The sequence below is a fragment of the Diprion similis genome, chromosome 1, assembly GCF_021155765.1.
Source record: "Diprion similis isolate iyDipSimi1 chromosome 1, iyDipSimi1.1, whole genome shotgun sequence".
Lineage (NCBI taxonomy): Eukaryota > Metazoa > Arthropoda > Insecta > Hymenoptera > Diprionidae > Diprion > Diprion similis.
The window spans coordinates 16,388,783-16,401,150 of record NC_060105.1 but is presented as its reverse complement, the minus strand read 5'-3'; the positions used below and the strand labels follow the sequence as shown (position 1 = coordinate 16,401,150).

Here is a 12,368-nt window from a genome sequence, read left to right as displayed (position 1 = left end):
TGATATAACTATTGTAAAACTTTTGATTTTGTTCCAATTGTTATCAAATCACCTGTATCCGATACAAGCTTTAGTTTGTTCATATCCACTTAAGTTGAGTGTGTGTTCTAATCTGTATTCAAAGTCCAGAGCAGATTAAAGATGTCGATTTTTCTCATTGTCGTATGATCATTGTACGATTATTTTATTTCAAGTGAAATAATAAATATATATCATGTTTCGCAAAGGTGTATTATCTCATTCATTTGTCTTGTACGAAATTCTCACAGGAATACGAAGGTTTAGGTATAAAATAGTGAAAATAATTTAATTGGTGCGAGTAACTATTGCTGAATAAGCTAAGAATGTAAGCGTTGCTGTGTCATCTAATTCTTGAGATGAGTCCATGTTGACTGTACGAAAAGCTTCTAACAGTGTACGTAATAATATATAGTACATAAAAAATTATATTGAAAACATATTCTCAAGTTAATTGTTACACGTTTATCGGAACCGCGTGATATTCGTTAAAGTGTATTCAATTAGGCATATAATAATTGCTTCCGGATATCGTTTCTACGTTAAATCAACACACATTAACTATGTGTATATTGTACTAAAAATTTGCCCATGTACACGCTTATTAGACGTGTTTGAACAACGAAAAATAGAGGTTATAACAGGTGTATATTAAACGTGTACGATAACGTTTAAATTGCGTTCTTTTATACTTGTTTCATTACGTTTTTGGAAACCGTAATTTCGACGTTTCCTTTAACCGTAGAATATCTGGATCATTATTACTAATAAAAAATGTTGATGAGCACAGTCGAAAAAACCTATATCAGGGCGGACATTTTTCACGAGAAAAAACGTATGTGCTGAACGATTATTTAACTATTTACAACGTTGTTCGTCGACGAATTTCTTACGATTGATTTACCAGCAATGTTTATTGGGTAATTAGCAAGAGAGATTGACAGTGATATACAATTCACAAATATCGGTAGCTTTTACAAATGAATTATTCACAGCGAGTGAATCGATAATTTACAACGGTCAAAATTACGATATTAATTAGCTAGAAAATTCTAAATTACAATAACGAAAGAGGATACAAAAATTATGCGAGATTGAGTGATTTAGAGAAGGGTTCGCAGGATGAAAATAAAACACTAAATACACCTGTTTACAGTAAGCAACTTAAGATAACACAGAAATACGATATTCGGGAAACAAGAAAATATCACAAGGTAATAAGAAATGCAAATCAATACTAAGCGATAGAAACAAAGGTGCGGTAGTATTTCAGGGTGTCTAGCCGTCCTTGAAGTCCTTGAATTGTTCTTGGATTTTGTTTGTCCTTGAAATGTCCTTGAAATGTTCTTGTATTTTGTGGAGGATCTTGTATTTTTCTATGAGTTAATTTTTGTTCACATTCAATTCGTTTTTCTATAAAAGCATTTTTTTAAATAATTTTATTATGCATGTAGAAAGGAAAACCAATCGGGCATTACGAATTTCGAAATGTATACCCGATTGACGCGCTTCGTCTCATTGGCCGAACATCGGCCAATGATATTGATATATTACGGCAAGTGCTATATGCGTCGCTGAGATGTGCGCGCGCCATAAATTATCGCGACACCGGTCAACGGCCTGATACACGGCAGCCTTTCCGTTATTGTTTACATGTACTAGCTAACCTTAACATGTACTTTTTCGACAAACATATTGGTGAACATTTTTCAAACAATCTACGAGGTAAGTACAGTGAGTTATCAAAAATACAAAATTAAATGGGTATAACCATGAGCATGTTGTATAATATCGTGGCGATTTTTTAGGTTATGAAAAATCGTCTTCAATAAGATACGTTTTGTTGAAGAAAATAATGATCTAGCTCGAACAATATATATGACTTGGTGTATTCATATATATTGTATGAATGTATATTCTGGTGTATTGTACTAGGTCTATTCTTGTCGCCTACACTCTTTTACCCTTCATGAACTTTCGTGTAAATTCGCATGGTTATGTATCACTATACATAATGTTTTTTACGTTTTCATTTTAGTTTGCGAATGATACTCTTTACAACCAAACAGAATTTAACCCTAGAACGGTACACATATTTTTTGCCTTTATTACCGTAAACCCAGGCGTCTGCAGTATCCAGGCGACGAAATGCACGATAATTCTGGCCTATTGTCGTTATTTTTCTTTTAAAACCAGTGAATTCGATACGTCAGACTGTAAACTACACACGTATAAGTTTTTGAAAGATTAGTTTGATATATTTAACCCGTATCAATCATACCTCTGTAGACTATCGTAATAGTCACACCGGGACAATTTGGTCCGAGCCAACTTTGAGTGATTACTGAAGCAAGCCGACGCGTTATATTTCCGTATAAAAATTCAGACATAATTTTAACATTGAAAAATATACTCTCGTCGATGAAAATGTAAATTTTTGATTTTTATGTACTGAAAAAAATTCCTGAACAAAGCGTCTGCAGAAAAAAAACGATTGAATTCATAACTTTTTCAATTTTCGATGTTTTTTCGCAAAAATTTAGCACGGTACTCTTGAGTTATAGAACTTTCATAAAAAAAAAAACACAGTTTGGGACGGTATCTTTCAAAAAGTATATTTATTTTCAAGTATAACGTATATATTTTGAAAATGAATTGATATCCAAATGTATAATCCTAAATTTATAAATAATTCAAAACTTGATTATAATAAGCCCTCGGTAAATGATTGATAAAAAAAATATTAGATTGAAAAAAAAATTGGATCACTTTAGCCCAGAGTGATTATTACAGGTTAATGAACAAATTATAAGTTGTTGCAGAACAGGCGACTCGAAAAAATTCCGAAAAATCGGGTTTTCGTTAGAAGATTTTTAGGTACCCGTGGCCCATATGTACCGTTTTAGGGTCAATATGCTTGAAATAAAATCCGAAATTTGTTTATATCTTTCAATATTTATTTTCCCTTATACCATCAGCTTAATAAATAACAAACTTTTTTTTCACTGAGAGATGCATTTGCTCAGAGGCTTGCAAAAAAAAGTATCCAAAAATATAGGAGAACAAAAAAAATATGGACGCTGGCAGATAATAATTTTAAGGATGAAATAACAATATGATTATTTCATCTGAAATTTTGCTCGGGCCTTTTTATTAAATATTTATTAACTTTTTAAAATACTTTTCTCATTCTCAAATGAGAAATGTTAAAAGCAGCAGGATAGTAAATGCTATGTTAAAAGCAGCAGGATAGTTGATATTATGGTGCTGTAATATTTTAGTGAAATGCATAATTCTTAATCATATTTATTTATTCTAGCCTTGTCATGCCAGGACACCACGCTAAACGCCAAAGCAAGTTAAATGCCCTCTGGTCTCAGCTTCCGAACTTCTCATGGGTGAGACCAGTTGAACAAGATGTGTACTCGGCGTTCTGCGCGTTGTGCCTATCCACATTTTCTGTAAGCAGTATGGGACTTGCAGCTCTTACTAGTCATTTAGGAGGGAAAAAACACACTCAAGTCATGCAAGGCATTCGAACTTCTCGACCGATATTTGAAGGCATTACAACCAAAGATACAAGCAAAAAAATAACGTCAAGGGAATCCGCAGTAAAACAAAATGAGGCATCAGATCGAAACCAAAGCTTGACACTTGTTGGTTGTTCGAATACTTGTAACGTGCATTGCAGTAAGACAGATACTGTTACTGCTGCAAGCGCAACGAATGCAGTCACTCTTGTAAAAAAAAAAAACCGTAAATCAATATCTGATCAGTGATGAAGTAACAAAAGCTGAAGTAATATGGTCTGTTGAAGCAGTAATGTGCCACCATTCTTTACGAGATGTTGAAGAAAATATTGCTATTTCGAGAATCACATTTCTAGACAGCGAAATTGCGAAAAATATGAAATTGGGTCGAGCCAAAGCGGCGTACACGATCGTATATGGCATAGCCAAGACGTTCGAAAAAAAGCTTAAGGAATTGATTTCTACCGCCAGTGATATCGTATTAGGTTTTGACGAGAGTTTGAATAAGATTAGCCAAAAAAACCAAATGGATATAGCAGTACGATTTTGGGATGACGTGAAAAATGAAGTAACAACCCGGTATTATACATCGGCATTTCTCGGAAAAGCTACTGCTCTCGACTTACTGGACGCATTGAAAAGTAATATACCTGAGAATATATTGGCAAAAATTATACAGATTTCGATGGACGGTCCAAATGTGAATTTGAAACTCATAAAGGATTTTCAGGTAGAGATAAACGAAAATCTCACCGACAAAACGCTGCTTGATTTGGGGACGTGTGGTTTGCATACGGTCCATGGAGCATTCAAGACTGGTATTCAAATAACAGGATGGGATCTCGTAAGTTTCTTAAGAGCGCTGTACAACTTATTCAAACACGTCCTTTCTCGTCGTGCGGATTATACACGAGCTCAGGCTCCAAGATTTTCCCCAAAAAGTTTTGTGCAATCAGATGGCTCGAGAACGTTTCAGTCGTCCAAACGGCTCGTGATATTTTGCCAAAGATTAAAAAATACGTTGATTACGTACACAAAAATAAAATCGCACCACTTTGCAACAGCTTTAAATTAGTTGAGTCGACAGTTCGTGATAAGCTCCTTCTCCCAAAATTGGCGTTTTTTGAATCACTGGCGGTTGAACTTCAGCCTTTTCTTAGAGAATTTCAGTCGAACAACTCTCTTGCGCCGTTTTTATACGAAGATTTACTATCATTACTCTATAGTATAATGCAAAAATTCGGGAAATCCGAGGTTTTAGGTAAGAATAGTATAACTATTCTCGATGTAAAAGATACTAAAAATCTTCTACCTCTACAAAAGGTCAAGATTGGATACGGCACTCAAAACGCCCTTGACGCAACGAAAGATATAACGAGCCTTGAAAAAGTTCAATTTAAAGAACAGTGTCGTCAATGCGGTCTCGCCATAGTCGTAAAGCTTCTCGATAAATCGCCACTGAAATTTCAACTTGTCCAAGGACTTTCCTGTTTGGCACCTTCAATAATTATTCAAGGAGATGGGATCGCAGAGAAGAGATTGTCTACCACTTTACAAAAATTGGTACACAATAAACAGATCTCTGGTACAGTAGCAGACAAAGTCGATATCGAGTTTAAACGCATCTGTTCACAGCACAGTACTAAAGACCAGATGGAAAACTATAACAGATCTGAAACACGATTGGATCATTTTTGGATCGAACTTCTTTCTTCTCACGGTACCGAGAATTACAGTAACCTGTTACTCTTTATAAAAAAAATCCTTATCCTGTCCCATGGAAATGCTGCACTGGAACGAGGGTTCTCGATAAACAATCAATGCATAGTTGAAAATCAGCTTGAGGCATCATTGATAGCACACAGGACTATAATCGACGCTGTCAACGTTCGAGGGGGTCTCAGAAACTTCGTGGTAACTAAGACTATGCTTCAGTACGCACGGAACGCCCATTCGTGGTTTAAAGAAGCATGCCAGAAGTCAAAAAGAGATAAGGAAAACTGTGATAAAGAGAAGGCAGCACAAAAACGTTCTGCGACTGCCATACAAGAATTGAAAGTGAAGAGAGCGAAGATTATGGCGGACGCATTGAAGGAATCGGCACGTATCGACGAAGAGTTAGAAAATTATCGGCATCCCAAATAATATACCTATCGTATTATTAAGATAAATTTTGAGAATCTCAATAAAGTTTTATTCAAGCAGACATTTTTCATTAAAATGTTACTAGTCGAGTCAGATAATATATTGTAATCGGTATATATAATATACCTCCGCAATAATGTAACGATGTGATACCGATAAATGTAAAAGATATGTATACGAAAATTTGAAAGTTAAGGAATCATAGATTTCAATAAATGATAAAAATGTTTATTGTGTTTTATTGTGTACGTTTTTCCCTTTGCGTATCGTGAATCAACGTTTGAGTACCATTCTATGTGACCAAAAAGCTTATTTAGACGCCCTTGAAAAATCCTGTAAAGTCCTTAAAATGTCCTTGGAATGTCCTTGGAATGTCCTTGGATTCTTATTTGAAATTTTACTAGACATCCTGTAGACCAAGAATTCGAGAGAAAGTCACTTTTCCTGTGCCTCCCCCTCGTCCTGTAGCCCCACAAATTAACTTTGACGACTCTTTTATGAGCGGTCTTGGACATCATTACGAGGCTATTCCAAACCCTGTTAGAGAAATGTCACATTTCTCTACTTCTAGGCCTTCTGCTCCAATTAAACCACCCACCTTTTACGGTCAAATGTCTTGGACCGATTTTGATAACCAATTTTGAGCAGCGGCAAATCATAATCTTTGGGACTCTACTGCAACAGCAAATAATTTAGCTGTCAGTTCACGAGGTCCCGCAGTTTCGGTCTTGTCAACTCTTTCTCCTTCTGCGAGATTAAACTATGACAAATTGAGCTCAGCTCTCAGGTTAGATTTGGTTGTTAGCATTTGAAGAAGCTCTATTTAACCCAACTACAAAACAGACGACAAATACGAGACGAAGACTTGGCTACACTTGGCCAAGATATCGAAAGTTTAGCACGAACGGCTATCCCAGATGGAGAAACCTTAAGAGATTTCATAGCAGTCGAAGCATTTGTTAAAGCCATGAATAACCCTGAAGTCAAATTAGCCGTCAGTACTTCAGGCGTTTCTACTCTTAGAGAAACTATAATTAAAGCTCTTGAAATAGAAGCTTTAAGAAAACAATACCTAGGTGTAGCCAAAGTCAGACAAGGTGAAGTCATCGAAAACACCTTGACCGAACGGACACAAAAAATCTCAGGAAAGACTAGACAAGGTAGTCAAAAAGTTAGTCAAAATTTTAGAAATTATAATGAAAATAGTCGTGGCTCTTCTCAGCAACAAGGCGGAAAATCGGAATACGCCAGAGAAAGTGTAGATAATAGGTCCGCTCTCACTTGCTTATTTTGTAAACGAAAAGGCCACGATTCCAATCATTGTTTCGCGTTAAAACGCAAAGCAGAAAATACGCCGAAAAATTCGGATTCAGATACTCAGAATTAGTGAAATAAAAGGATAGCCAGGGAAAATAATCCTCAGGCAAGTACCTCGTCAAATACCACAAAAAACTAGATGCAGATGATTTGGGAGGGCGAAAATCATCGCAGGTTACAGTAGAAAGCCGTTTCGCAACACACTTTTTATTAAGGAGTTTAAGACAGTCTGGTCTTTACGCATGTGGAACTGTCAATGGCATTGACTGCCTCTGGGTAATTGATACCGGAGCGAAGGTAACTGTTGTTCGATCGGATCTCTTAAAATCCGATGACCAGACTGTTCCCTCTTTGTCTTTGCGAACAGCCACTGGAGAGACGACCCGAATTTTGGGAGAGGTTATCGTGCAGATTAACCTCTTCGGATGTATCGACTCTCCACACAAGGTTTTTGTCGCGGATATCGAGGATGAAGGTATTTTGGGTTTAGATTTCCTCACAGCTCACGATTGCGTGATTTCCACCAAGAGGAATTCTCTGGCGTCTAACAGCTGCGAAATCCCTCTCTGCTCGAAGAGAAGAAGAGTGTACTGGACTCCTCCAAGATTACGAGGAGTGGAGCTCTCCGAAGACAATCATCAAGATCTGCTCCCTTCGCATCCAGAAAATCTTTTTAATAGATCGTCGGCCACGCTGGATTTGCAACAGAAGGAATCCGTTAAATCTGTATTATTTCAGTACGCAGATTCTTTTGCAGTCAACAGCAGAGACAAGGGGAGACAAACTCCCCGGAGGCTCGCCCTCAACGGCAGGAAGGATGTGAAGAAACTCGTTGAAGATATGCTGACCAACGACGTAATCGAGCCTTCTTCCAGCCCCTGGGCTTCTCCGATCGTCCTGGTCAACAAAAAGGACGGCTCCAAGCGTTTTTGCATTGATTACAGAAAGCTGAACGACATAACCAAGAAAGACTCCTATCCTCTCCCCAGAATCGACAAAGCGCTTGATCTGATTGCTGGCGCAACCTGGTTCAGTACCATTCATCTTCAGAGCGGTTACTGGCAGGTCGAGATGGGTCCCCTGGACAAGGAAAAGACAGCCTTCGTCACGGGACTAGGAGGATTATGGCAATTTAAGGTAATGCCTTTTGGCGTAAGTAACGCCCCGGCTACCTTTGAACAGATGATGGAGACTGTTTTCCAAGGACTCACAGGGAAAATTTGCCTCATTTATTTGAACGACATAATCGTCTCTGGGAAGGACTTTGAAGAAGGAGTGGACCACCTCGAACAAGTCTTCTCCAGGTTAAAACGGGCAGGCCTGAAGATGAGTCCAAAGAAATGCCATCTGTTCCAGAAAGAAGTCAGCTTCCTCGGCCACATAGTCTCCGCTGAAGGAGTGAAGACCGATCCCTTCAAGATCGAGAAGGTCTCTGCTTGGCCGACACCGACGAACAAGGTGCAGGTTCAGAGCTTTTTGGGTCTCTGCATCTATTACAGAAGATTCGTAAAAGGTTTCGCCACGATTGCCAAGCCCCTGCATCGTCTCACAGGAATCAAGATTCCATTCGACTGGACTCCGGAATGCGAAGAAGCCTTTAAGAAATTGGAAGAAAATCTTACTTCTTCCCCGATTTTAGCCTATCCAGAGGTCGAACTTCCTTTTATTTTAGATACAGACGCCTCTTTGTCAGGGATAGGTGGAGTCTTGTCATAGATACAGGAAGGTCAAGAGAGAGTGATTAGCTATTACAGCAGAGTCCTTAGTAAAACCGAGAGAAACTATTGTGTTACTCGTAGAGAACTCTTAGCTGTTGTTAAAACCGTAGTCCACTTTCATCATAACTTGTACGGGAGGAAATTTTTGATGAGAACAGACCATGCTTCTTTAAGGTGGTTACTTTTGTTTAAATCCCACGAAAGTCAGGTAGCTAGGTGGATTGAGAGGCTCGGACAGTACGATTTCGAAATTCGTCATCAAGCAGGCTTACAACATAGAAACGCTGACGCTCTCTCTCGAAGACCCTGCGAAGAAACAACAGATTGTAGGTAATGTACTCGTCTTGAAAAATACAGAGATCCTCCTCCTACAATACGGAAGATTTCTCTTGGAGAAAACCTAGGGGAATGGAAGATGTCTCTGCAAGAGGATGATGCCTTAGCCTTGCTCAAGACGTGGAAAAACGCAGGAACTCACCCAGACTGGCAAGACGTATCCCCAGCAGAACCAACTTTGAAGATTTATTGGGCTCAATGGGAATCCATCCATTGATCAGATGAAATTTTATACCGGAAATGGGAATCTACAGATTGACGGGAGATTAGATGGCAACTCCTGGTCCCCAGAACTCGAGTTACTGAAATTCTTGCTCTCCATTACGATTCCCCTGCTGGAGGTCACTTCGCCTCAAACAAAACCCTCGGAAGAATTCTTGAGCATTATTTTTGGCCACGATGTCGAGCTGACGTGGAAGACCGGTGTCGAAGATGTCAAGTCTGCGCAGCAAAGAAAGGTCCGAGAAACAAAGGCCGGAGTTCTCTTCAGATTTACAACGTAGGAGCACCGTTCGAGAGAGTGGCAATGGACATCCTTGGCCCTCTCCCTGTAACTCAGTCAGGAAATAGATACACTTTAGTCATGGCTGATTATTTCATAAAGTGGCCAGAAGTGGTCCCGCTCGCTAATCAAGAAGCTCTTACTGTAGCTCAAGCGTTTGTCAAAGAATTCGTTTGTAAGCACGGAGTTCCCCTAGAACTTCACACAGATCAAGGCCGAAATTTTGAGTCGAGTCTAATGAAAGAGGTTACCCAGTTATTAGGGATCAGAAAGACTCGTACGACTCCTTTGCATCCTCAATCTGATGGCATGGTAAAACGTTTGAACAGAACATTGTTACAATATTTTTCGTCCTTCGTAGACCGCAATCACAGAGACTAGGACTCTTGGATCCCCTTTTTCCTCCGGACGTATAGGTCTGCGATTCACGAGACGACGACACAGATGCCAGCCATGATGCTTACGGGAAGAAATCTTCGCCTCTCGTCAGATTTAGAAAGAGGCCCTGTCTGTTCCTGCTCAAACTCAGCCTCAAACAGATTTCGCATTTAACCTCCAACAACGCTTGGGAGAAATTCACGATTTCGCGAGAGAAAGAATTTCTATAGCTTCAGATAAACTGAAAGCGCGATATGATTTGCGAGCTAGACATATTACATTTAACCCTGGAGACTCTGTCTGGCTCTTTCAACCACGACGACAGAGAGGACGATGTCCAAAATTTCAAAGTAACTGGGAGGGCCATATATGGTGGTTAACCGGATCAACAATGTCGTTTACAGGATCCGAAAAACGCCTCACTCCAGAGAAAAGGTCGTGCACCTGGACCGTCTTGCTCCATTCGAAGAACGAACTCGAACGGAATCACCCGGACCTGGAACATCCTCCCAGGTTAGATCACCTTCGAACCAGCCCTGAGAAAAGTAACATGAACTTCAAGTCTTCCTGTTTTCTAGCCTTTAATTAATTGGGAGCATAAGCTCCCCTTCGGAATTTCACTTCGTAAGAAGAAGCCACTTTCTATTATCGTCGAAGGAAACATCGGATGCGGGAAGACAACCTTTACTAAGAGATTTTTGTCGGACCACCGGGTTTGCACCCTGTTAGAACCCCTCGATCAGTACCCTGATGTTGCCGGAGTCAACTTACTACAATTGATGTATGAAGACCCGGATAGATACTGCTACCAGTTCCAGCATCACGTTCAACAGGTTATGTACGATAGGCATCTTCTTTTAACCTCTCGGCCTGTCAAAATTATGGAGAGGTCGATGTTTAGCGGTTATTGTTTTATCGAGACTCATCACAGGTTAGGAAATTTTCGACATTTCGAGGCTCATTTACTCAGAAAAAATTCTGCTCTTCTCGTTCAAGCGTTCGTTTCTTCTAGAAGATTCTTCTCATAAATCGAGTTTTGTGTCGAATTGGCTCTGATTTCTTTATGGTCTGAACAGAGCCGCGATTGTTATTTTTCATGGTCGATAAGCGATTATTTGATTTTCACATTTTTCGAACCCATGTGTCAGTTTTGTCAGCACTTTTTCAGGTTGCTTTATGGCACAACCCGATTTTCCTTTACCTTCTCCTGGAACCTGAGGATGACTGAAGGACCTGATTTTAAAGAAGCACTCAACATTAATCCAGATAAGATCGTTTATTTTCTCTCCTTCAAATGAAAAACAAAAAAAAAATCTATACGATCTGTGCTTTTCCCAAATTCGCTTAGCGAATCCGGATTTGTCTGCCTTCACTCACGTTTGTCCTCCCAATCTAGGGTGTGCAGTTTCCGAAAGAATTCGGGACTGGCTCGCCTCTTTTCCCCTCCCTCGTTCCCGAAAGTTGAGAAGAGACCCCAAAAGCTTCCTAAGGACACCATCGATTTTGGACTTCTATTGGAACCTCTCCTGTCCCCGTGGTCCTTTTCCCGGATCATCTTGACCCAATTTGGATTTTCCAGATTTCCGGAATTTGGGAACTGGCCGCTCCTTCGGATTTTACACGAAGTTGTACACTACACACTTTTACACTGACCTTTGTGAAAACACGGACATTAAATTTTTGAAATTCAGTCCAATGCTCAACTATCTGCTCAAGGTTTTTTGTGGTTTACCTTGAGACTGTGGGCAAATGCCAGATAGGAGAAAAGGAGTCTTTGAATTTTTAGAGCCACAGCTCTGACTCACCTTCGAGCACCGTCTGCTAGATCAGGATCACTATTGCTTCAATTTGTACGAGTCGGGACGACTCTTTTCCTCAGGGGGGAGTAGTGTTACAAAGGGTAAAATCACCCGTTTTACTCCCCATTCAAACGATCTAGTAGTCGGCTTGTGACGCAAGAAGTATAAACGTTCTCATGTTATAAAATGAATAGGGTTGCTGCGTCAACCGCTATTATTGTAAAAACAGTCCTGTTTTAGACTTAAAACGAGAAACACATATTGCCATTAAAGCATTTTTCCTCCAAATATTTCACATCACGCCTTTTATTGATTCCGTTAACTAAGCTCACGTACCTACATTTTATTTGAAACGCGAGTCCGTTTCAATATTATTATTTTATTCTCAGCATAACATTTACAAATATCAATACGGCAAAGTACAACAGAGGTGAATGCCATTGGACGTTTGGTGGACTGAACTGTCAACTGAAACCTTAGAAATAAGAACTAGAATTATTGAAGTTTAAAAATAAAATCAATTTCAATCTGGTGTAACATCCAATAATAGCAGTAGAATAAATTCATAACTTGGCAGGAATATGTGAACTTTACTGGACGGTATTTGATTCAGTACTTATCTGTA

The 12,368-nt window shown here is 39.3% G+C and overlaps 1 protein-coding gene across 1 annotated transcript; it reads left to right on the top strand.

Moving 5' to 3' along the window:
• The first annotated feature begins 10,313 nt into the window (after positions 1-10,313).
• Positions 10,314-11,051, top strand: LOC124409659 (deoxynucleoside kinase-like). The gene is made up of 3 exons (XM_046887428.1): positions 10,314-10,457; positions 10,523-10,875; positions 11,021-11,051. The coding sequence occupies exons 1-3, from the start codon at positions 10,314-10,316 to the stop codon at positions 11,049-11,051; spliced, it is 528 nt and encodes a 175-aa protein (XP_046743384.1).
• The last annotated feature ends 1,317 nt before the right edge of the window (positions 11,052-12,368 follow it).